This window comes from Brassica rapa, chromosome A03 (genome assembly GCF_000309985.2).
Source record: "Brassica rapa cultivar Chiifu-401-42 chromosome A03, CAAS_Brap_v3.01, whole genome shotgun sequence".
Classification (NCBI taxonomy): Eukaryota; Viridiplantae; Streptophyta; class Magnoliopsida; order Brassicales; family Brassicaceae; genus Brassica; species Brassica rapa.
Genome location: NC_024797.2, coordinates 694,339 through 719,287, shown reverse-complemented (window position 1 = coordinate 719,287; position 24,949 = coordinate 694,339). Strand labels below are relative to the sequence as shown.

General features: G+C 35.9%; 4 protein-coding genes, 1 long non-coding RNA gene and 1 other non-coding gene across 9 annotated transcripts; 2 read left to right on the top strand and 4 right to left on the bottom strand.

Moving 5' to 3' along the window:
• Positions 1-1,862: 1,862 nt before the first annotated feature.
• LOC103855563 (probable pectate lyase 5) lies at positions 1,863-6,313 on the top strand. Its single transcript, XM_009132562.3, has 5 exons — positions 1,863-2,280; positions 2,400-3,110; positions 3,220-3,436; positions 3,690-3,895; positions 5,893-6,313. Exons 1-5 carry the CDS (start codon positions 2,114-2,116, stop codon positions 6,128-6,130), a joined length of 1,539 nt encoding a protein of 512 aa, XP_009130810.2. The 5' UTR covers positions 1,863-2,113; the 3' UTR covers positions 6,131-6,313.
• A 467-nt stretch (positions 6,314-6,780) lies between these two features.
• Positions 6,781-9,937, bottom strand: LOC103855562 (glycine-rich RNA-binding protein RZ1C). 2 transcript variants are annotated; one of them, XM_033289195.1, is made up of 4 exons: positions 9,822-9,937; positions 9,542-9,666; positions 7,381-7,913; positions 6,781-7,290 (listed from the first exon to the last, which is right to left on the bottom strand). In XM_033289195.1, the coding sequence occupies exons 2-4, from the start codon at positions 9,650-9,652 to the stop codon at positions 7,014-7,016; spliced, it is 921 nt and encodes a 306-aa protein (XP_033145086.1). In that variant the 5' UTR covers positions 9,653-9,666; positions 9,822-9,937; the 3' UTR covers positions 6,781-7,013. The 2 variants fall into 2 exon arrangements, with proteins under 2 accessions (XP_033145086.1, XP_009130809.1); XM_009132561.3 differs by having other exon boundaries at positions 7,381-9,193; positions 9,822-9,917.
• Positions 9,938-13,238: 3,301 nt separating this feature from the next.
• LOC117133081 lies at positions 13,239-17,109 on the top strand. The gene is made up of 2 exons (XR_004456924.1): positions 13,239-15,352; positions 15,598-17,109. It is a non-coding gene; the product is annotated as an uncharacterized LOC117133081 (long non-coding RNA).
• An 842-nt stretch (positions 17,110-17,951) lies between these two features.
• LOC103855560 (OVARIAN TUMOR DOMAIN-containing deubiquitinating enzyme 9) lies at positions 17,952-21,118 on the bottom strand. Of its 2 annotated transcripts, none has more exons than XM_009132559.3 (10): positions 20,321-21,118; positions 19,513-20,101; positions 19,338-19,411; positions 19,111-19,165; positions 18,947-19,021; positions 18,789-18,862; positions 18,669-18,717; positions 18,468-18,552; positions 18,320-18,376; positions 17,952-18,225 (listed from the first exon to the last, which is right to left on the bottom strand). In XM_009132559.3, exons 2-10 carry the CDS (start codon positions 20,008-20,010, stop codon positions 18,176-18,178), a joined length of 1,017 nt encoding a protein of 338 aa, XP_009130807.1. In that variant the 5' UTR covers positions 20,011-20,101; positions 20,321-21,118; the 3' UTR covers positions 17,952-18,175. The 2 variants fall into 2 exon arrangements, with proteins under 2 accessions (XP_009130807.1, XP_009130805.1); XM_009132557.3 differs by having other exon boundaries at positions 20,446-21,108.
• A 903-nt stretch (positions 21,119-22,021) lies between these two features.
• LOC117133073 (probable calcium-binding protein CML50) lies at positions 22,022-24,770 on the bottom strand. Of its 2 annotated transcripts, XM_033289184.1 has the most exons (7): positions 24,456-24,718; positions 24,147-24,210; positions 23,130-23,897; positions 22,962-23,008; positions 22,712-22,887; positions 22,600-22,618; positions 22,022-22,349 (listed from the first exon to the last, which is right to left on the bottom strand). In XM_033289184.1, exons 3-7 carry the CDS (start codon positions 23,893-23,895, stop codon positions 22,245-22,247), a joined length of 1,113 nt encoding a protein of 370 aa, XP_033145075.1. In that variant the 5' UTR covers positions 23,896-23,897; positions 24,147-24,210; positions 24,456-24,718; the 3' UTR covers positions 22,022-22,244. The 2 variants fall into 2 exon arrangements, with proteins under 2 accessions (XP_033145075.1, XP_033145073.1); XM_033289182.1 differs by lacking the exon at positions 24,147-24,210 and having other exon boundaries at positions 24,456-24,770.
• Positions 24,549-24,723, bottom strand: MIR1140 (microRNA MIR1140). Its single transcript, NR_120833.1, has one exon. It is a non-coding gene; the product is annotated as a microRNA MIR1140 (primary transcript).
• Positions 24,771-24,949: the final 179 nt, after the last annotated feature.

Below are 24,949 nucleotides of genomic sequence, written 5' to 3'. Positions count from 1 at the left end.
AAGAGTGTGATAAAAATTCCTTTAACCAAAAAAAAGAGAGTATGATGACAAGGAAAAAAATGACAGGAAGATAGAGCATATAAGTCGAGAATGTCAGTGGGCATGACTACTTGTTCTTCCAGTTCTTGGGAGTTTGCATTTTTCTTGTCAATCATGTTCCTAAGTTAGAGTAGTTCAGCCTGCATAAACTATACTTGTCCTTAGTACTCAGAAAAAAATATCTATAAACAGAGCTTCGGATCTCTTTTTATCCCTGGGAATTATATTCATAGCCACCGACACGAGAACGTTACGAGCACGGAGCATCATATACTCTATTGCTCTTCGCCTTATCAGACTGTTGCCCTTAAAACGTTTTCACATGATACAGTAGTTCGCTTAAACCGTGGTCATCAAACGGACAACAATGTCAAACTTACCCTAGAATCTGACCAAAGAGTAATTGAATTATAATATTTTGAATTATATGTACAGCATTTCCTTTTGTATTTCTGTCTTATTCTAACACGTTCTGTTATTCACAGTCTGTTATTTTCTTTGGTACGTTCTCCATAATACTAAAGTTGCAATAAACAATTGAATGCAGACAAGTTGTTCGGAGCGCCACCTTTGACGGTTTAAATTAGCAAATAGATTCACGAATTCAATTCATCTTGTTTCCTTAAAAACAGTCGAGTAATAGGCAACAGTTAAGTGAAAAGACGATGGTAGGTAAATATATTCAAAGGTCAAATTCGACTGATTATGTTCTTTTTCTTTGACCTTTTACTTTAAGAAAATTCAAGATAATAATAATTGAGGATCATGTATATATCTTTAAGCTATCATTAGTGGGGTTTTTTTTCTTTAGCTTACTTATGTTTTTTTTGTAATGACATTAGTTATGTTTTTAAATGCAAATTTATATTGAATATGCATTCACTAAACCTGAAATGATTTGATGTGTAATTTACGACTTCGATCAGCACAAAAGTCATATGATAGTTATGACTTATGATCGTGTTTATAAATTATAACTGTTTCAATACTGATTGGTTGTTATATTAGTTTTTTACTCCGCTTATTAGAAAAGCTTTGGATCTTAAACCAGCTGATAACGAGATGAGTCAAACTGAATGTTTGCATCAGATTAAATAAAAACTAATTGATGCTGCGTAACAAAAGAATCGAATATGAATGTTATTTTAAAAGTTTTACAGGAATCTTCAAAAAGTTTACTTTTCTATGAAAAAATCACCTTTTTGTTTTAAGTTTTACCCTCTTATTCTTTAACTAAAAGATAAATAATTCATGTCATGTGTTCTAAACTTGTCAATATATTAAGTTTCCACAACTAAAACGGTTAAATTTCTTGAGAAAGAATTTTTCCAAAGAATGTCAAGCTTCCATTTTGAGAGATTGCGAAACAAAATTTCTAATTGTGATTGAAAAAAATGTATTTATGTAAATTTAAGTATAACTCCTTTACAAGAAATATTCCGATAAAAATTGTCTTGAGGAACAACTCTGTTATTTTGAGTTTTGGAAAAAAATTCTTTAGAAGTTTTTGCTCTTGGTGTGCACAATCAAGCCAGAATCTTCGACACAGAGTACTCTTAATTTCTCATCTCGCATTCGAGGTAAATATCCTTTTACTGCATACGTTTATCTATGTAACCTGAATTACAATCTTGAACAACATATATTTTGTGTAACTTGTCCCAAGTTTAATGGCATCAAATCCATAGAAAGATTGTTTCCTGGAGAGGATGTGTAGGTGATTGTGTAATGCAAGTAACTGAGTCACTCTTACAAAAGTAAGAATCATATTGGAGGAAGGAGAGAGAGAAAGAGTTTTTAAGCACTTTAAGGATTCTCTGTGCCTTCACACACCCTATCTCCATCTCTCTCTCTCTCTAAACTTCCTTTCTTCTACTTGAAACAAACTATAGAGATTAGAGAGAGAGAGATTAAGGAAACACACCTAAATTCTTTTTGACCCTTGTTTATTATATAAACCCAAGTTGCACAATTCCCCATAAACCCATATTTAAGAAACTTCTGTTTCCTGATTTGGCTGGTCTTTTTTCAGAAAGAAGAGATAAATAATAGAGGGAGAGAAGAGAACATTATAATGGTGGCTCATAAGAGGGTCCATAATCCTCTTAGACCAACATGCATTTGCATAATCTGGTTCTGCCTCTTGGTCTCTCTCCCTTACCATGGAAGAGCATCTTCCTTCAATCTTTCTCTCCCACACCAACACCCATTCCCTGAACATGTTGTTCTCAATGTTCAAAGGTATAACCTTTCTCTTGCATTTGATCTTTTTTTGCCTTTTAACTAAAAAATCCTCTGTTTTAAAAAACAGAGGATCATCATCTTCTCTGTTTTAACATCCTCTGTTTTATCAACTGCAGAAAACTCAACGACTCTCTCTCCAGAAGAAACCTCCTCACTTACCAACAAGACGACGCCACGACGGCGTCGTCGGCGCCAATACCTTCTTGCCTCACCGGAAACCCAATCGACGACTGCTGGCGCTGCGACCCGAACTGGTCGCAAAACCGCCAGCGCCTCGCCGACTGCTCAATCGGCTTCGGACAAGGCACACTCGGCGGCAAAGGCGGCCGCTTTTACCTCGTCACCGACTCCTCCGACAACGACGCGGCGAACCCACTCCCCGGAACCCTCCGCCACGCCGTGATACAGCCAGAGCCTCTCTGGATCATCTTCTCCGGCGACATGGGGATCACGCTCCGGCACGAGCTCATCGTCGGGAGCTTCAAGACGATCGACGGGCGAGGCACGAACGTCCAGATCACCGGCCACGGGTGCCTGACGATACAGCAGGTGAGCCACGTCATCATCCACAACGTCCACATTCACCACTGCAAACCCTCCGGGAACACTCTCGTCGCCTCTTCGCCGACGCACGTCGGGTTCAGAGGAGTCTCCGACGGTGACGGGATCTCGGTCTCGGCTTCGCATCACATTTGGGTCGATCACTGCTCTCTCGGGTACTGTTCCGACGGACTCATCGACGTCATCTTAGCATCAACGGCGGTCACAGTGTCCAACAACTACTTTCATCACCACGACGAAGTTATGCTCTTAGGTCACGACGACAGGTAGTTATTTTCCCGCGAAAGTCCCTTGACTTCATTACCTTTTAAATTAAAGCATACAAGTTTTGAATGTATCAATTTAACCCAATTATTTTGGCTTTTGATTAAAAAGGTATACGGCGGACTCGGGGATGCAAGTGACGATTGCATTCAACCATTTTGGGGAGGGGCTAGTGCAGAGGATGCCACGGTGTAGACATGGTTACATCCACGTGGTGAATAACGATTTTACTGCATGGGAGATGTATGCAATAGGTGGAAGTGCTAACCCTACGATCAATAGTCAGGGTAACCGTTACACCGCACCTATTGATCCCAATGCTAAAGAGGTAAATATTTATACATTAATGATTCTATTTATTACATGAAAAATACATAAGTCAATTATTTTGAAGATAATGTTTTGTTTTTTGGTTGATATTTTGGGAAATATCAAGTTCTCTTTATAACTGGATATGGTTTGGTGTGGACACTATGCTCTGGCTGATGTGTCTACAATAATGGGCCATGCCACGGTGACATGCATGGTTTTGACTTTTGATGTTGTCGTTGTTCTCATGTGCTATGTCATTTTTGTGATAGGTGACGAAGCGTGTGGACTCAAACGAGAAACACTGGGGGAAATGGAACTGGAGGACGGAAGGAGATGTTATGGTTAACGGAGCGTTTTTCGTACCGTCAGGTGACGGAGTGAGTCCGGCGTACGCCCGAGCCACTAGTCTTCAGGCAAAGACCGCTGATGTTATTGACCAGCTCACGGTCAATGCCGGCGTTTTCGGCGATCCCAGGTATGATATTATCTACTCTAGTATTGCTTCATCCACCCAAACTAGCATCTTTCTTGCTACTGTTTTTTGTCCTTATATTCTTTATTGAATTCTTTTTATAAATTAGGACATTATTTTTAGACTATTATTAATCCAAAAATATCTTAGAACATTACCTAACTTTGTGATAATTCAACAACATATGTCTAATAATTTTTTCAAAAAAATATTAATGATATCATTTTGAGCAGCAACATATATCTAATAATTTAATTTTGTGATAATTCAAAAGTTAGTGCTATTATAATTACAAAAATGATTGCAAGTTGTGTTTTTATATTTGTATTATTTCTATATTTTCGCTTTACCTAACTTGCCTTCTTAAAAATTTAAGATTAGGTTCTTCATTAAAAAATATTAGGTATTTTCTTTAATACAAAAAATATTTTCATAGAGTGTATATTTTCTGACACAGAGAGAGTATACTCCTTTTTTTCAAGATATAGAAACATGAATTTATGCATGCCATATAAGTGTTTTGGATGTTAAAAAGTTAGTGAGTTACACATCAAAGTGCTAAAGACAATTCCGAAATGGCAACAAAGAAAACCATGACGTTAACATGAACATGCATAAAGTCTTTTTTCATGCTAAGAAAAAGCTCAGCTTTTACGATTTGATAACTCACACGTGCTGAGCGTGTGGATCCGAGATCTAAACTTCTAAAAGATCTCCGATCTAAAACCCAAAAGCCTTTCTATAGTGTCTGATCTATATGCCTTTCTTGATGCTTTGTCGTATTTCCTCTTATACATGCAAAATAACAAATGTAAAACCTATTAAAAATATTCATTTCCCTATTACTATTTCTTCACCAAATTAGGGTTTGGTGGTTTCTTTCTTTGACGACATGGTATATCTTCAACTCCCAATAACAATAAAATAAAATAAAATAAAATAAAAAACATTCATTTCTTTATTAGCAAGTTCTTTGCAAACTTAGGGTTTAGTGGTTCTTTGTTTAGCAACTTGGTATTATATCAAACCCCCGCAAATTGGAAGAACTTAAGGAAGAAGGAAAAAATATTCATTTCCTTGTGAAATAGTTCTTCACATACTGAAGGTGTGGGAAGTCGCATTTCATCAAAGTTTGATTATCGGCTCAAGTGGACCATTATATTTGACTTTAGTATTGAATATGTGATAAGACATATATATTATACGTATAGTAAATATAGGTTTCTATTTCGTAATATATTCCCGTTTTAATCATCTCCTTTCCAGCAACAAACAAACGAAACCCAATGGGACCTTCTCGAAGACTATATAATATATAGATTCTATCTACTTAAATGATCTGGTTAAGTAGTTATAATACCTATTTATACGTATGATATTCTCCATTACGTACTTGGTGTCATTTTATCTTTTTGATAGATAAATCGATATAAAAGTTTATATTTGACCCTCTTTTGCAAAAGTAAAGTATGCAAGAAGCTTGGTGGATTCTCTTAGCCGGCTTGCTGTCAAAAGTTCGATATTCCTTGTCATACTACTTTAATTTCCGGAATTTACCGGTTATCTAGTTAACCAATACTGGCTTGCTGGATAATTATTTATAGTGGGTTAATATTTTGTCGAGGTGTAAATTTCAAATTTGTAGTTTACGTTTTTTTTTTTTTTTAGTTTACGTAACTTTTTTAAAGTAAAAGAAGTTCCATTTTATTTGATAGGAAATTGAATATTAAACGTAAATCATAAACTCTTTTTTTTTTAACACAAACTCTAATATGAAGCATGCATGTGATGGAGCAACTTGTTTTCGTCTTTACTCTCTCTTTTGAGCTTTTTACATTGATTGGTCCATTTTGATCAGAGACTCATGTCACTGTCAGTATCTTTCGACACAGCACGTTCAAACGAATCATGATTATGATAGCAATATTGTTAGTATGATGATTTTTATTGACATGTTATTATATGATGGTTTTAACTGTTGTTGATATGGTTTGGTGTAGTGGAAGAAACGGGCAAGGAGGAGGTTTCCCCGGAATCACGGGCGGTGGTGGGACCGTCACACGCGGTTACAGTAAAGGTGGACCCGGAGGCGGTAGCAGCGACAGCGATGATGGCATTTTCACAATGATATTCGGTAGCAATTCCAGTGCGGCGGCGGTGGCTTTGAGGCCGAGACAAGTCTGGTCAATTGTATTCACTATCATCTTACTTTGGTATTTTCCACACCATAGGAGATGACAACTTCATTATTGGTTCAAGGGGTTCCACTATTTATTTTAACGGTATAAAAAGCTATGAAAAGAAACCAAAAAATCGAATATACATACATATTAAAAACAATATATAGAGTTATATACCACACATGCATTTGCAAGTTGTAGAATATTGCGGAAATATATAAAGAAATTTTATTCTTGTTGATGGCTTAACTTTTTTGGGTCCCTCGTCAATTGGCTAGAGGAATCTTTTATTTTTATTTTTTTCATTACTCTGTTTCTTGATTTTCTTACAAAAATTCTAAAATATAATTGTGATTAAAAATGGTAGCTAACTAAGAGAAAAGAGGAGCTTGATGGGATACTACTTAAGAAGTTAGTTACCAAGTCAACTTCAAGAAGTTTGTCTTCTTTCTTCTGATTCACTGTCTTCATTCATTTATTAGACGGAACAAAATGCAGTTTTAATGCGAACTACATGTGAATAAACTAAGCTGTGATGCGTCTTAAGAAAAATCACTAGTGACCATCATTTATAATAAGATACAGAAAAAATGAAACCCAAAAGTCAAAGGAGCTGCAAAATAAGAAGAAATCCCCAAAAGATGAGCAGGAGGCACCTAAATATTAGACTTAGAGAATGTAAGAACTACTTACTACTCAGGATGTGTATGGTTTAAACACAACACAAACTTGAAGCTCAAAGTCATTGTAATTGTACCAGAACAAACCAAATAAAATATCATGATACAAAGCTAACAGTTCTCCAAACTAACAGTACGAAAGAAGTCTTTACATATAAGAACGATTACAGAGATATCCATTACCACATACGCATACGCACACACACAAGAGTGAGTGTAAATAACCCTAAACCCAACATCATTCACTTCTTCATTCATGCCTTAGTAACGGTCTAAAGTACCGGAGGATGGATAACCACCACCACTGCTTCGGCTCGGCCTATCGTAAGGACCACTGGCTCTGCTTCTAAACCCTCTTCCCTCGTCTCCTCCACGAATAGGCCCGCCAGCTCTACCACCACCATACCTGTCACTGCCTGCACTTGGGACTACGTCTCTCTCAAAGGACCTGGGTTTCTCATAACTCGCTGGAGGGTAACGGTCTGATCCACGGCTGTACCTATCCCCTCCTGCAAACCGATCAACCGGGGCTGCATACCTGTAACATCATTGGATGAATCATCATGCAAATGCAATGCAAGTCAATGTAAGTATCTGTCAGTAAACACAGTTATAGAGAATATATAACCTGTCACTGGCGTAACGATCACGTGGGATGTAAGCTTCTCTGCTGTCAAACCTGTCTCTAGCACCAAAGCGTGGAGCACCACCATCATATCGATCATCTATGTAACGTTCACGGTCCACATATCGCTCACGGTCTGCATAACGGTCGACACGCCCATCAGATCCTCCATACGCAGAACGGGAAGAAAAGCCACCAACGGGTCCACCACGACCACCAGCAGCAGACGGGCAGTCACGGGCCCAGTGCCCAACACGTCCACATTTGAAGCACTCATCTTCACCAACACGGCCACCGCCACCAAAGCTTCCCTTTCCAGCCAATGAGTACCCACCATCTCTGCCACCACCTCTAGAGCCATGACTTTCCCCATCATCTCTCCCTCCCATTTTCGGTTCAGCTCTGTTCACTGAGATGACCCGATCACCGAAGTCCCTTCCGTGCATCTCTCTGATGGACTCGTCCATAGCACGGCGATCAGCAAAGGTAATAAACCCAAATCCACGTGAACGACCGGTGTCTCTTTCCATCATGATCTATACACAACACACCACACCACAAAAGCTGATTTTCCCAAAAGTATATGCTAGAAACTGATCAGAAGGGCAGTAGAAAATGAAACATATGCAAAATCTGAAAGATCATATCAAGTCCATCTGTTTAAAGGTTTACTGCATAACATTGACTCTGTCTTTTGTGCAGTACTAAATTATCATTCAATCTTCACTTCAGAGCAAAACAACTAGAGATCCCCAGAAACTGAAGCAGCACACCACTAACATTTCTTCCTCAGTCCAAAATGACAGCTCCATGAATTAATCCCCTAAACGAATCTACTAGTCAATCCCTATTTTCAACAACTTTAAAGAGAAGAAGTTTATAGACAGAGAAGGAAGCCACTGAAAATAAGAGTACACAGTATTCCTGATCAAACATCTGTTTCTTCTCAATATGCAGATATCATCTGACATTGATCCAGCTAATGTTATTCAGTTCTCCTGTAGCTGACAACTCTTTGCATAGCCCCAAAGCCCACTGATCAGAAACACAACTCCGTCTCACACAACGAACTTTATCAGATTCCAGAAACATGCGAAAAAAATAAGGGCAAGGAACTGGGGTAAGCGGATCTAAAAATGCGTGGCCTACGCACAAGATTCATTTAGCTGGGCATGTAGTTATATGTAAGGGCGTGTGTTAGGCTTGGAGAAGAAAAAAATAATGAAAGGAAAAGTTAAAATCCATGCAAATCCTACTAAGCACAGAGGGTACGAGAAGCGGCGTTCTTCAACTGGCGCAGTCTTTCGTTCTGCAGTTCCATCGTCAGCACTGGGGCTCAAGGTATCAGGAAGAAATAGAAATCTTGCAACAGGACAGCTGAATTTCGGACTGGGCTACTAAGTATCTTCATCCACTGGCCTAAACTGAGTAGCATCTTCAATTCACCACTCAAAATTAAGTGAGGAATCCCAGCACGAGCTAACAAACAAAACAAGACACAAGCGCTTCTTCCTAAAGCTTGTTAACCAGAATCTCGACTCAGAATACAAGAGGCAGCAACAAGGACAATTTCAGGAAGGAACCAGTAACAACCCAGTGTTGCATACTTAGAGAAGTCAGAGACTACACTAGAAGAAACTGAAGTAACCCGATACCACAGTCTCAACCTCGTGAAACAAATCCCAAAACAGTGGAAATCAATTTTCTCAGAGACTCAAAACACAATACTGAGTTTCCTAAATTCTCAGGCAGTTTTATTCTTTAATCACAGAGCAGTATCTCAACTCGACTCATGTAGCTCTGATCAATGTCATCCCTAATTCATCAATTTATAGTGTTTTAGTGGAACAATACATTACCAGCATCAAGGAAACAATAGAGAAGACACACAATAAGCAAGGATATGAAAAAAAAAAAAAAAGTTTTTAAAATTTCTACTCATTCATCTAATGGCTACTACAAGTACTATTTTTTTTTCACAAATCAAGAGAATACGCTCCAAGCAACAACAACTTAAAAGGTTCAAAAATCATCACAGATCATGTTCAATTCTATCCAAAAAAAAAAATCAGAGCTTTAATGTACCTATAAGTCCTCAGAAAGCTTAAAAATTTATAGATAAAACATCTCTAAGTTTCAAGATAATTAAATTAGAAAAAAGTACCTGACAATCGAGAATTTCACCGAAGCGGCCAAAAGTTCGCTGAAGGTCTCTCTCTGTCACCTCCGGAGATAATCCACCAACGAATATTCTGCTCCCTTCTTTCGTCGCCATCTTTTGATTCGTCTCTTCACACAAAACAAAGCATTAAATTAGGTTAAACCCCCACAAAAAAAAATCCCCAAAAATTCAACAAAACCACAAACACTTCGTCTTCCCGAGAAATCAATCGATGAACTACTACTACGGCGGAGAATTACGAATACGAATTGATTCGTCTTACCTTGTTAACGAAGCTGCGGATTTCGAAAAGATAATCGTAGTGTTGTTTTCTTCGCCGTCAAATGTTAGTGATAAGTGTAAGGAACCCTAGAAGGTGGTTGAGATGTTAAGGCCACACACACACGGAAAGAAAGATAGAGGCCCAGGCCCATATTTCATTTTGGGCCCAAAACATAAAGCTTATTCGGTTAAGCTCACTCACATACTAGAAGAACCCTCTTCATTTACCAGCTTCTATTGATTAATAATATAGCTTTGAAGTTTAATACATTACAAAACCTCTTAGCCAATGAATATGGAAGCCATGTTTCTCTACAATGTTTATGAGAGTGTAACTGAAAATTAAAATCAGTTAACAATAAATAGATCAGAGGTAAATCTGATTTAGAATTACTTTATTTGAATAGTGTCAAACTCAGACTTCCAACCAAAACTAATCTAATAGTATTTTTTTGTCCCTTTAGGGCTTTTTTATTCAGTTTCCTGATGTTTTCCAATAAAAACCATACTATTTGGCATGTTTGTAGCTTTACCAAAACACAGCTTTTCATGTAATGGGGTCGTTTAGGGTTTTGACGCTGTTATATGGTTAAGGCCTTATTAAGGGATTATTTTCATCCCAGATGAAAAGTTATTTCCTAACTCCAAAGTTTTAAACATTTTTATTGAGGTATACGCTAATATCCATATTATTGAGGGTCTGAAATGGATTTGCTCTTAATTAAGGGGTTTCTCCATTAAATTATATTTGCTTGTTTTAATTTTATGATTAGACCATGCTTTAAAAAATTAAGTGCGAATATTTTTTAGTTGATTTATACTGTTTTTCTTTCTCAATATATTGTTTTGAACTTTTAAATAAATTAGAATATCTGAAGGTTCATTCCACGTGAGATCCAAGTCACAATGTTTAGATGACCTAATGACGCATTGATATCAATAAAAAAATATTTAACCAGCCCACAGTTTTGGAGCAATACAATCTAGCGGAACTGTATTCATCATTTGACCCTACTATTGTTTTAAAAGTATTCATTATATCCAACCATATCCTAGTACGCTAGTACATATATAATATGATGGAAATTTTTTTTTTTTTTTTTTTTACTCGAAAGAGAGATATCATTTCCAAAAGAACCCAAAAGGAAAAGTTTACATCATTTTCTACAGCATAATCGAAAACACAAAATAGGGTGAAACTCATGTGAAGCAGAAATTTATGGCAGTGTCTTTGTTAGTCTTGATAGTCTTTCACGCTTGATAGTCTTTCACGCTTGAAACTGATTGAACCATGTGGAGATAAAAGATTCCTGAGTACGAGATCGAACTTGATAAGATAGGAAGATTTCCTTATCCATTCCCAACAGCTTCGCCCTGATTTGAACCTGAATCTCTTTTACAATTTGGGTGGCCGGTTTGTTCACACCCGAGTGTAAACGTGAGTTCCTCTCTCTCCAAATGAAATAAATCGCCCCCTGAAAAACCAACTTCAAGATAGCTCTAACCCGAGGTCTTACTGTGACATTTAACAACCAGTGAACAATTTGTTGTAAGGTAGATGGGTAAGCCATTCGAACCCTCGCCAGCAACAAATTCCAGACTGCATAGTATTGTTCAATAGTATTGTTCATCTTTTACATAGCATTGTTATTCAGTAAACCGGAAGCTCCAGATTTTATGGAGAAAATTAGAAATACCATGAGTCCATTACGTACGGGTAAACACTATGATAATATAAGCATCACTTTGCTGGTAAAAGTATATTACAATTTGTCAAGGTCTTGCATAGGTAGTAATAATATATATAAAACGATGCCCTTCCAGACAGGTTACGAAGTTTAAAAATAATAATCATTTGATTTAGTTATAAGCATTCATGTTCCCATGTGGACACATGTAATTGATCTAAAGTCACTGATTAAGCAAGATGGGAAAATAAACAAGGAATATTCGTAGTATACAAATTTGTATGGCCTAATAAAAATTTCACTCGAAAAGGAAAATAAGTTTATACTCACATAAATTATTTTAGAACTTCAAATTTCAAGAGTTGTTTTAATGGAAATACAATTTTGGCTAGAAATTGAAATATTTGGTTTAATTGTAAGGTTAGTTATCGTCAAAGGAATAGGTTGCGGTTGTAGATAGATATGGGTGATGATTGTTTATGGTTCTTGTTTTCTCATTCGCACATCTACAAAACTAAAATCTTTTAAATAAAGTTTGCTTTAGAATTACTAATTTTGCTGTCAAGATTCGAGAAAAGAGTTTTATAGAACAAATAAACGAAAACTATATACTATCTCAGTACCAACTTGGATTAATGCATAGTTCCGACTGGTGCATAAAACTTACATTTGTTTAACCAAACGCAATATTATTTTGTAAATTTCGAGGGGTTCCAGCAAATTGGAAAAGATATATATATCCAATACCGTATATGTGATTTCTCTTGATCGAGTTTTGAGTCAAGACTCTTGACCTAATAGACCATTTAATGACCCAAAAAGTCATATCTAAAGAGGGACAAATACTATATTAAATTTTTTGCTATGAAAATTTGTTAGTAGAAAATACTGGAGCATGGAATATAAAACCAAATATAACCTATGGAAACGTGGACCGATGTAAATGTACCAGGTTGTCTGCCATGATATGGGTAGATAAGAAAATAATTGTCTGCAAAGTTCTTTTGTATTGACAACTGTTAAATGTTTCTTTTAAAAAAAAAATTGCCCAGGCGGATTCTTTAGAAAAAAAAACTAAAATCAGAAGCATTCTATTTTTCATATAGATAAGAACGATTCAATTTTGTCCGGAGAATTATCTCATTGAATCAGAACTTGTTATAGTGAAACGGATAGCTGATAAAAAATTGAGTATTTCTAACCATTTTGTATATCTTACTTACAAAGAATACTAAATACTTAAGATATTTATTTCTATTATACTATATGTTTTACTAAAATTAATATTAGTTATATTTTTAGGTTTTGTAATATTTTAGATATAAAAATTTATGTTGAACCGGGCCTGACTATATGTTATCAAAGTGCTTTGGGGTTTTATTATACCCAAAAACTCCACAATAAATCGCATGTTTAATATGAAACAACACATATATTGTTTTTCAAAAAAAAAAACAGCACACAAATTGATAATTTACTGCATATAGTTTTTATCATTGTACGAGTAATTAATTATATTATAGCTCAGCACTTTATCCAAACATATAAATATTTAGTAAGGCACAAGTAACAAAACGTATAGCAGTCTAAACTTATGAATGATTTATTGTTATAAATTCTTACAGTGTTATGTAATTCTTTTATAAATTGATTAAATCATATTGTATATCATTTTTTGCAAAGTTGTATATAATGTTTTTTTTTTTAAGTTATTTATAATAAGCATTAATAATCCCAAAATAACTTCATTGCTATGATTTTTTAAATCATGATCATAAAATAATAGCTCATTTTGTCACTACTATTTTTTGCCCAGATTTTATTCAGTTATTATATTTTGTATTATTATTCTAAGATCCGAAACTAATCGGCAATAGTTAATACAATTTTTACACATCAGCAGAGCTTCAAAAATAAAAATATACCAGCTTTATGAGAAAGACATTACTTTCATGGCAAAAGAGAGAAACGAAAATTGTGGGATCCATGAGAATGAAGCACATTTTTGTCCGTTTACGTTTTTTTGTTTTAAAACTAATAAACTTATTAATGTTTTCTAACATATATAATAAAAATGGTAATATACATAGTGGTTTTGTTTCTAATTTTATATAGGGTTGTGGCTTTTGATGATCTTCAGGTGAAAGTGTAGGAGACAGGGAATCTCTCTTTGTTGATGTGTAGTGTACTATGTTTATCAACTTGCCCTGAGCACTTTACGTATATACACACTCATTTCCAAGTCAATGGATATATTAACTAGTATATATTAAACATTGTTGTTTATCTAATGCTTATAATGTTATATAGTTGGTCGATGTAGTTAATTGTGTATACTCTTGTTTGGTTGAGAATCGAGACGATAAGTTAAAACCCACCATCATATGGAAACAATTTGTTTGTTACACTATCCCAGAAATTTTGTAACGAAGTCTTTTTTATCAGAGATGCAAATCAAGACATTCGTTGAAATTTATTCATGAATTTATATATTTTAGGAAATTAATATATAGCACAGTGATCATCTTTTTTGGGAGAACGTGCTGAACTTATCAGTTCATCATTCACCAAGACCAATATTTTTGCAGTGTGGGAACACTCGCTAAGTCGCAATATTTAATCTCATGGACGAACGCATAGTATAACGATAAACTACATGTAAACACCGCATCATATTAAATATTCAAATAAAATTATGACAATACTTATACACACATTTTATGTATATATATAAAAGAAATTTCTATTTTTCTCGAAAAAATGGATTATAACTTGATGATACTTGGTAACTAAAGAATTTGTAGGGCTAGAATCCAAATAAACTTTTAGGTTTAGAGACAATCAACCATACCATCAAGAAACCAAACCATACCATCAAGAAACCATAAACATGGTTCGGTTCCTTTCGGTTTAGCTAGTTTACCTAAGCTATTGCGTCTCTATAAAATACTCACTCCGAGCTTCTTCTTCACTTGCCCCTTTCACTCCTTCTCTCTAACTAGTCGTGTGCTTATAAATATAGACATATATGTATGCATGTATAAGTACTCTTCAATCGTAAATAAATAATTTTAAAATTCTGTTAAGCATTTATGATAGAAATGTACAAGATTGGTTTGTTGTGTCTGAATCTGTACGGGTCGACAGATCGGAACATAACTAACCAGTCAGTATTGTATATTAATTTAATATATCTTCCACCTATATGCTTCGTTCTTCAACAATCATCGCATATTTTTTCCTGGAATTATGTTTCGTTTTCAATATATTGGTCCCTAAATTGATTATTTTTTGTAATTTCTTATGGTATAAAACAAAATATTCCATATTTTTTTATATGACGAGAAAACATTTACAGGTTGACACGTCAGCCCTTGGATTCTGGAACGTATTCTCTATACTTCACACCTATATGTACTTGCTTCATCTCAGACTGCTTTTCTCCTTGTTTCTTCTTCAGGTTTCATCTTCTCAGAGTAGATAGTTATCGAGGAGATTAACCAGATCTTTTTCTACTTATTTAATTTGCGATTATATTTCTGATTGTTCAATCAACTTTATATTTGTTCCATTAATTCGTACAATCTATTTCTTGTGTGTGTGTGTGTGTGAATCTGATACAAGCTCTCGGAGGATCCGTGGGGAAAGTTCATCAGTCGCTTTTTGTAGGTGCAGCACCATCAAGATTCACATGGAAATTGAAAAACCCCTAATCTTATTAATTAGGGTTTTGATATGTATATATGAGAATCTTGATGATGCTGCATCAACAACAGACGGCTACCAAATACCTAAAGCTACAGAAAGAAACCACTTATATTATTACATGAAGTCTGGATCTTGGGTAAGAAAACGGTAGAAACTCGATTATCTCTTGATTACTTTTGATCTTTATTTTTGTGTGTGTTGAATATATTTTACAGCTTTACATATATATATCCTATAAATATTATCTATATATATATATTTTTTTTCTTTGTCTGATTAGGGCGTTAATTGCAAATGAAATGGAAACTATTTTGTATTTAATCTTAGCTTGTGTTTGATGAATGGATATAAAGGTATGCAATATCTGAACTGTATTTCCAGGATATGATACTCTGTAGTCCATATTCAAATCATCGGGGTCCTTATCTGTGATGCAATGATCAAGAACAACAAGATATTGAACACAAATCGAATACTTGGGCCAGTTTAACTGGTTTTACTATCTCTTATCGTCTCTAGACATTTTATATATTGTCTTCCACAACTCTCTTGTACTAACACTTATTTGCCATTGTTTCAGCTTCTATTTCTGAGTTATCACTTGTACTCTATTCACTATCATTGTTCTAAATTTGTAATATTATAAATAATGTTTTTATGCCAAATCAAATCAAACATAATGGAGTGTTGTACATTGTACCATAACTTTGTTTTTAAGTGGCTCAACTTGAGAAAGATTTGTCTCTTCCCTTCCGGTTTGTATCTATATATTCCTGAAACAAAAATAAGAAGAGAGCATTGAACATACTTTCGCTTAAATATTTAATTTTGTGTAAAGGTCAATTGGGCTGTGGCCCGATATCAAAACTAGTTAAATCAATTTATTCTCCTCGTTAGTATTCATCAAAGTTTATAGCCTTGAAATTTCCTATATGATCGCTCTTGGTTATATTGGTAAAGTGAAAACAATTCGATAAAAAAATAGACATATATATGCATCGCATCAAAACACTAACGGAATGAATTAAGTGAAGGAATTAGAAAATGTGCTCCACAAAAAGCCATTGGAGAGATGGAATCTAAAGAGATTGAGTCATGTAGGGCACGCAATTAAGGACAAATTTGAGCTGGTTTGTCTTTTGGCATTACTGATGAAAAGCAAATTAAATAGCAAGAGTAAAATGTCAAAAGTAATGGTGATGATTTGGGTTCATCACAATATATTGTTCCCAGTCGCTTCTTAAATCTCTCTGAGTAAGTAGGTTACTATCCATAAATTTAACTTCCCCAATTGAGTGTTCTAAGATTTTCTAAACAAAACTAGTTGAATTCGTGGTTCCTAGTATACGATATTTTGAGTTTCTTTACCACAACTTACAAATGTCAGTCAACTGGAAAGGAGTCAATCTTGTATATGTATACATAAATTAAGAACTATAGTATTAGTTTATTGGAGTATAAAAATCAAAACAAAATAGTAGTATCATATATCGTATAAGTAACATGATAGTATATAAATGAATTAGTGGGAGCAGCATATAGAACTAGAAGTTCGAACACAAGTTTATTGGAGGTGAAAACTATTATACCAAAAAAATCAACATCCTCTAGAAACTTTTGTGAAAAAACATCCCCTAGAAAAAATTATTTTAATTACTGGGGCCACATGACCTCCCAACACATATACATTCACTTATATAGCTATTTGCATAGACTGAGGGAATGATGTCCAGTCTAGGGTTCTCGTTTTTTTTTTTGCATACGAATGATAACAATGGAAATAAAACGCTTGTATTGTTGATGGTTTCTGAACATTAGTATAAACTAGAAACGAAAATATTATAAATCTTTGATTGGTGAAATTAAACCTTTGTGAGTGTTCCAAAAAAAAAAAAAACTTTTGTGAAATACAAGATGTATAACAACATATTCAATAATATTAACTTGTCTTTGATAACATTTTCATAAGTATCAATATAATTTAATTATGCCAAAATGAAGAAAGTGAACCAGAATCAGACACGTAGAACCATGTTGTGCCAATAAAATGTAAAGGACACATATCACATGGTAGATAATAAACTTATGGTAGCTGTCCTGTCCATTCATAGTACAAATCTTCATCAAGTTATTGTACTATATATGCCATATATACAATGTATTATGTATATACTACTTTGAAATTTTCTAAAGTATATTAATTGATCGTGAGTCTGTGACTATATAAAAAGAACACAACACACTTAACTCTGGAAAACCATAAGAAGTCTCCTATTTAATGACGTTTTCTGACGTATTTAATGAGTCCTGTCCATTTTATTTTTAACTCCACCGTAAGCCCAATATTTCAGAGAGTAAAGACCAAGCCCATCTACGAAACTACTAAACATATCTGATGGGCCTCGCTTCGTTCAAGTAACAACAACAATACAGGTGAAGTATCTTATATCTTGGATCTTGATTCTGAATAACTGTTTTGAAAACAATCACTGTCTATGTATCTTGTTCCCTTTGCAGCTATGGAGAGATAACCAGAGACAAGCTGAAGTTACCGGTGGCCACAAAGCGCATTTCGTTAACTGGGATATGATAGAGGATGATTCCATCAGTTGAAACTAACAGTCTCAAGACTCTGTCCTTCTGAATGTTCTTAGTTTTGGGAACCCCTCCTAGTTTTGAAGCAAAGTGGATTAGTAATTTGTAAATTGTTCTGTTTCTCCATAGCTATAACCAGATACTGAATAGTATAGAGGTTAAGTTTTTTGGTAAGCAAAGAGCTATAACCTTCCTCTATTTATTTATTACCACACCTATAAAAGTAAATCTTAAAAACAAAACAAATGAGAATGCTATAAGTCTAAGTAATGTACAAGAGCATATTGCTCTCTAGAACTAAAGTTAGCAACAAGAATAAACATGTTAAATATTATTCAGACTTCATCAACGCTCCCATCAGAGCTCAGAAAACCCAATATTTCTTCTTCTTCTTGCCTTCCTGTACCGGCAGCTCTACACAAAAGTTCCAACAACAGAAGAAGGCTGCTTAGAAACAACTACTTGTATCTAACTTGACTCAACACATCTTATAAGAAGTACCACATACCTCCTTCAGGATAGATTGAATTGTAATGAACCTCAGCCCAGAAGCTTAAACATATAACTGATTCACAAGCCAGCCAAACACATGAATTATTATTATGAAGAAAACCAAAACTTTTTACTAAATAGAACAACATTGAGTAGTAACTTACGGCGATTAGACTTCTGCAGATGAGGCAAGATCTCAATGTAACATGTATCCTTGAATGAAGTTATCACAAACATCCTAACACCATACTGCCAATAACATCAAAACCAAAATGCCACAATCTCATTTCATATGTCTTAAGTCCCTAAAGATTCTTTCTTCAAAAATTATATAAACTACGAAAGAGTTTAGGTTGTATAAGTACCCAATCAGCAGCAGCCTGAAGAGTAACGTGATCACCCCATTCTCCATTCCTGTGTTCATAACAAATCACGGTTAATATATTAGTGGAAAGAACTGATTCAAAAGAGAGAGAGTTTCAGACCGTTTCATTGTTTTAAGATAGTCAGTGTACGCCATTGGAACATAACCTTCATACATCTCTCGATTATACGCAAGCTGAAACAAAATATGAGAGAATGTCAAATGCAAGCTGATATGGAGGGAACTAGATTCATTTATTGATACTATATATCTCTCAACCTGATTAACAACTTGTTCTCTGACAAAATTATGATGCTCTGAAGAGCGGTATAGCTGATCTGACAGTGACCGAAACTGAAAAAATATATATAAAACCAGTCACATACTGCTATAAATTTCATGTCTAAAACCATAATTAGAAAAGAGAAGAAGAGAAACAAAACCTGGCAGTTTCCGTCTCCTTCTATCTTGTTCTCCACCAAGCCATAAAGCTGTAATCTGTAAAGTGTATAAATTACCATACATAAGAACAACTAGCAAGAAGCCTAATGAGACTTAGTTAAAGACCGCACAAGAGGTTGGAGATCCAATTGCATTTCAAAGTTCTAACATGTTACATCAAAACCATATTCTCTAAAAATTGTATTTGAGATCAGAACTATAACTTTACCTCTGAAAGAGCCGTTCATGATCAGAAACCTGCTCATCCTCTGACGGTAACTCCCCATTGATTTTCGGCACATGCTTCAACACAACAACATCAAGATTTTTTTTAAAAAACTTGAATACATTTCTTCTGAAGAGTTTATATTGGAACAATCACAAAGAAGATGTAAGTAACTCACAGCAATAGGTATCAATTGGTTCATTCGCTTGCCAACCTCAGAATCCAAAGACCAAGACTCTTCCTCTATCTCCACAGAACAATCTGACTCATCATCATCACCACGAGCTGGAGCACTCTGCTCTCCCTGAATCCTATCCTCCATGTCACTTTCACGAGAAATATCAATAGCTTCCCCTTGAAGAGGGTGATGAGGCCACTCTTGTGAAACAACAGAGATCCGACTAGGATTATCACTAAGCCTCAGATGAGACTCTTCTTCAGCTCGTTCAACTCTAGACAACTCGTCTTGGTAAAACTGAGCTATAACCGCATCGTTGTCTGCATAACCAGTGAGAGGCTGGTTGTAACCTTCTCTAACGTAGCCTTGAGCGACAGCAGCATCATCTGTCTCGTAACGCGTAACGCTGCCGCAAGAGCCAGCGTTTGTGAGGGTGCACACTTCGAGATCGAGGAGACCCCAACGAAGAGCATCTGGATCAGGCTGATTATACCCCATTAATAAGAAAAAACGGTTAAAGTATCAAACTTTATAAAAACACACAAACAACCAAAGGGGAGTAGTAGTATTGCGTGTAGAGTTGAGTTTCCTGCAAAAGAGAGGGAAAACGTGGAAGGCATGATTAGCATTAAAAATGAAGATGTGATGATCAAACTAACTTGAGGGGAGAAAAAGGAACCGCCTTTGGAGTGAAAAATCATCAAATCAAGCAAACAGATTGTTCAATCGATAAAGGTTTTAAAATTGGCAATCAAAAACAACTACAAGTGGAATGACATAGTTATGACCAACCCAGAACCAAACTCACCAATAATCCCAACAAAACCGATAAAAAGGAAAACTCGGGAACCTGGAGATGCCCCAAAGATGAAGCTTTTGGGAACGAAAAAGCAGACAGAGACAGAGAGAGAGAGAGAGAGAGAGAGAGAGAACCTTGGAAGGTGGGTTTGGTCGCGGACAGCCGTTGAAAATGCAAAAGAGAGAGAAAAAAAAAAGAGCGATCGAAAAGACGGCGGAGAGATATTTAAAACCCGTTTCGTTTCAGACCGTCGTTGTTTGGTTTATCGGAACAAAACCCGCTCTATTTCCAACGACCTCCGCGGTTCTTCCACGTGTCTTTTGTTTCTTATCCTTTTCAAATATCTTCATAAATATAATCCTAAAAATCACGTAATTTTATTTTTTCCATTATTCCCAAAATTTTGTTGTTTTGGAGATGGGGTTAGTATTTATTTACGAGGTGGTTTTAATACAGAAATGAATTACATCTGATGCCAATGTGCTCAACTAATCTTCTATGGAACTGCAAAACTTTCTTACACATTAAGCGGTTAAACATAAAATGCCATAAAATTTGTAATAATAAATATCATTTTGCAGAGAAACACAATGAAAAAACACATCAACAAACTAAATATTCATTCTAAACATAATTTTGTTCTATTCTTTTATAACTTGAATTTCAATGTTCCTAAACATTCTAAATATACATTTTTATATTTTTTGTTAATTAATAATGAGAAATTGTAAAATTTAAAAGCACTAACTACATTTCTGAAGTCTTATTGGTTTATAACTATAACAAATATAAAATTATAAGAAAATAATGTATTTTTAATTAAGTTTTAATATGTTTTATTAATATGTATGAAAATTCTAATGTAATATTTCAAAACAGAGGGAGTATTAATGAAGACAATTTTCTTTTTAACAGTTTAAAATATTTGGGCAAAGAAAATGAAAAAGACACATTTTATGAAACAGAAAATAATTAATACTGTGGATGTGGTTAGTAGTAAAAAATTGGTGAAACCAAAGTATCTATATATATGAGTTATAAATATTATGTTTTACAATTTTTATTATGTATCTATTATTTATTTATAAAATTTTAGTGGTTATAATTAATTATTATGAAACTGAGGATTAAAATGTAACATATTTAAATATTTAAAAATATATTTGAGGTTTTCAGTTGGAGCAACTCATCCTCAAACTTTCATTTTGAAAATGAAGTTCTTTGTTGGAGATACTTTTAGGTGCTCACGGAACTACGATGGATCCGATCCATGTGGGATAATGGACTCACGTTCACGTAATAAACATCTGATATTGACATAGATTTCAAGTTTGTTTTAAAACACCTGATTCTCATATCACCAACGACACGTCGACACATATAGATCATGCTTCTCACGCGTAGGTCTTTACAGAAACAAAAACTTTACAAGTAATAATGCTTGCCAACTAAAAAGAATTACACAAGACAAAGATCACACAAGTTATGCTTTCGCATCATGGATCATGTCCACGATTATGTTCGTTTCAGGAGCCCTTCTAAGCCAAGTTAAGCTGAATAATTTTTTTTTCACTTCCTGCTGCTTGGTGGTGCATAATTTCTTCCGACAATAAGTTTTATGCTACATTTTGACGATAAAACATTGTTTGCTTTTCGAAACTCTCATATGCGTATTATTTGGCTTTGGTCTTGGTTAACATTTTTACTGACAGCGTATAATGGACAAGATCAATACGATCTCAGACAAGCATAGATTCAAGAGAGTTCGGATGGGATCTCTTATACAAAATTCTATGAATATAGAGAGGGTCGCTGACGACGACTTATAGTTAAAATCATCAACAAGGTAGTGCTCCTAAACCGGAAAATCACCTTAACAACGAACGTGCAACAACAACCAAAAAAGACTGAAAATGTGGAAGACGGAACCACCTTAAGCGATAAGGAAGGGGAGGACAGTGAGCATGAAGGATTCGTAAGTGAAAGTAGCTGAGCCTGAGTATCCTGTGTCCTTCTCCTTGAACTTCTCTGTCAGTCCCTGCAAATTTTCCATCATTAAACAAACATATCAGAAGACCTACTAACCTCATAGTATTGAAGACAAATCAAAGAACAACATATATTCCTCTGTTTCTGAACCCACCAAACCTCAACTTATTTGGCAAAATCAACATCAAAATTAACATAATGGACTTTGATATTCCTCTTATTTGAGCTAAGCATTTATCTACGAGACAGCAACAGAGTAAATGAAAAAAGAAGCATCAGAGTAAATGATATGCGTGTACCTTAACGGTAAGACAACACCTGCATCAAGGCAAAGCAGAGCGAATAATTAGCAACAATTAGAAACAAAATAAAGAAGGCAAGAAGAGAAGGGGTATGGAACGAGAAACCTACTCAATGAAATTATCATACTCAATGGCCCTATTCTTGCCTCCACTTTTGTCAAACTTGGAAACTAAAAGATCCAAAATCACAGGAGAAACTGAGAAACCAAGGCTCATAAGCGCATCCCTAAGCTCATTCACATCTATCCTTCCGCTCCTATCCTTATCAGACCTCTCAAAGATAGACTGAACCAAATCACATGAGTGTCAGCTTCAACCAATCTTGCTATCATACTAAAACATAAAACAATCAAACTTACCCTCCAGTTCTGAAGACTGTAGAAAAGTGCAGTAAACTCCTTAGGTCCTGCCAACATAGAGATTGCACAAGTCATTAGCAATACATAACTTGACAAACCAACAATCCTTGTCTGAATCTAGAAAGCTTCTATGATCAACGGCACCAAGGATATATAAAGAGAACTCACCGATCTTCATGGCATTGCTGTTGGTGAACAGATACATAAGGAGATGAACCGTTCTCATGCTGAACCTCTGCTGATACGAGGAGAGAGCCCCTTGAAGCTCCTTGTCATCGATGAACCCGCTACCGTCCTGATCCGCAGCCTGGAAGCAAGCCACTATGTTCGGATCCGTCCCCGGAGCAAAACCAGACGGAATCAGAGAAGCGAATGGGCTTCCATAAGATCCCTGAGGAGGAGGATAGCCTCCGTATCCTCCGTGCCCTGAAGACGCCGGCCGAGGAGGTGGAGCACCACCGTATCCTTGCGGTGGAGCAGCACCGTATCCTTGCGGCGGAGTAGCACCGTATCCTTGCGGTGGAGTAGCACCGTAACTGCCATACTCTGACGGTCCATGCTTCGGCGGAGGTCCGTAACCGGGACGTGGTGCAGCGCCGTAACCGGAAGGGTCATGCGGCGGTGGATCTCCGTAACCTCCGTAAGGCTTCTCCTTTGGCGGCTTGTAGTCCCCTGACGAAGCAGGCGCGTACGGTGGAGCAGACGGCGGCGCGTATGGTGCGGAAGGAGGCGGCGCGCCGTAGGACGGAGCAGACGGCGGCGCGGATGAGGACGGCGGCTTAGGTGCGCCGTAGGGCACAGCGTAAGGAGAGGAGGATGTTGATGATCCGTACGGCGGATTGTTTCCTCCGCCGGAGGAGTAAGGTGGAGGCGGTTGATTACCGCCGCCGTAACCGTAACCGTAGCCTTGACTCGTCGGAGGGTAACCTGACATCTCTGGAAACGAAAAGGTAAAGACTTTAGCAAAAAGAGATCGAAGAAGAGAATCAGTTGACTTTTAAAAGCTCTGTTTCAGAGAAAAGGAGGATGCTTTTTACTTTCTAGGACTTTGGTTTTTGAATTATTTACAAATCATGCCATTGGAACTGGATCTAACCGACAAATCAAGTTAGAGGCTTTCTCGAGTTTGGTTCAGTAACATTTGACCAAAAAAAAGTTTAAAATCCGTTGAAAACGATTTTATACCTCAACCGTGACGGAATCTGGACTCTGAGACAGTGGCGATCGTCGTACTGCTGCACATTGAGTCCTTGACCACCCAAAAAAAAAAAAAAAAAAAAAACTAAAGCCAAGTTAAAAAAAAAAAAAAAAAAAAGCTATCTTTGTACTGAAAAAGACAAGATTTATTTAAGCTCAATCTCAGTTGTAAATAAGCTTCAATGAAGAAAGAACATTTTTGTAATGAAAAAAAAAAAGACAAGATTTTTTTTAAGCACAAACTCAGTTGTAATAAATAAACTTCAATGAAAGAAGAAGAGAACAAAATTCACAAACCTTGAGTAACTTCTTGGGGACGCCAATCAGAGAACCAAAAGCAGACCATATCTTTGTCGGAATCCAGTGTCACGAGATCGATTTGCCTTAATACCCTTACAAGAACTCATCACCATGGCTCCGATTGGTTTAGGCTGTTGTGGCTGTGACTTTTAAAAAAATTTAACGTGATTGTGAAAAACTAAATTTTGAAGACTTTAGAAAGAAGTCAAAGCCACAACAGCCTAAAGCCAATCGGAGCCATATAAAAGATTGAGAGAACAGGGGAGAAGAGAACACAGAGAGACTTAGTTATCTTTTTTTCTTTTCTGATCTGTGAGGGATTTGAGAGATGATGAACAAGGAAAGAGAGGGAGAGCTTCTTATTTATAAGGAGGAGGAGCCAACGGTCATATTTTTTTGGGAAGAGGAGGAAGGAGGAGCCAACGGTCATATTTTATGGGGAGTTGTGTTTCTGACCGTTGGAAGATTAATTAGGTTTTGGTGGTTGTGTA

What these genes read in the sequence shown, in the direction of transcription:
- LOC103855563 (XM_009132562.3), top strand. Translation starts at nt 2,114, where the DNA reads ATGGTGGCTCATAAGAGGGTCCATAATCCTCTTAGACCAACATGCATT. An exon ending in GTTGTTCTCAATGTTCAAAG is followed by an intron (nt 2,281 to 2,399) that starts GTATAACCTTTC and finishes TATCAACTGCAG; the next exon opens with AAAACTCAACGACTCTCTCT. An exon ending in GGCGTTTTCGGCGATCCCAG is followed by an intron (nt 3,896 to 5,892) that starts GTATGATATTAT and finishes GGTTTGGTGTAG; the next exon opens with TGGAAGAAACGGGCAAGGAG.
- LOC103855562 (XM_033289195.1), bottom strand. Translation starts at nt 9,652, where the DNA reads ATGGCGACGAAAGAAGGGAGCAGAATATTCGTTGGTGGATTATCTCCG. An exon ending in GTGAAATTCTCGATTGTCAG is followed by an intron (nt 7,914 to 9,541) that starts GTACTTTTTTCT and finishes TGTTGTGTATAG; the next exon opens with ATCATGATGGAAAGAGACAC. An exon ending in GATCGTTACGCCAGTGACAG is followed by an intron (nt 7,291 to 7,380) that starts GTTATATATTCT and finishes ATGATGTTACAG; the next exon opens with GTATGCAGCCCCGGTTGATC.
- LOC103855560 (XM_009132559.3), bottom strand. Translation starts at nt 20,010, where the DNA reads ATGGGGTATAATCAGCCTGATCCAGATGCTCTTCGTTGGGGTCTCCTC. An exon ending in TATCTTAAAACAATGAAACG is followed by an intron (nt 18,718 to 18,788) that starts GTCTGAAACTCT and finishes TTATGAACACAG; the next exon opens with GAATGGAGAATGGGGTGATC. An exon ending in TTCAGGCTGCTGCTGATTGG is followed by an intron (nt 18,553 to 18,668) that starts GTACTTATACAA and finishes TGTTATTGGCAG; the next exon opens with TATGGTGTTAGGATGTTTGT.
- LOC117133073 (XM_033289182.1), bottom strand. Translation starts at nt 24,504, where the DNA reads ATGGTCTGCTTTTGGTTCTCTGATTGGCGTCCCCAAGAAGTTACTCAA. An exon ending in TCCCCAAGAAGTTACTCAAG is followed by an intron (nt 23,898 to 24,455) that starts GTTTGTGAATTT and finishes TTTCGTTTCCAG; the next exon opens with AGATGTCAGGTTACCCTCCG. An exon ending in CAGCAATGCCATGAAGATCG is followed by an intron (nt 23,009 to 23,129) that starts GTGAGTTCTCTT and finishes CTATGTTGGCAG; the next exon opens with GACCTAAGGAGTTTACTGCA.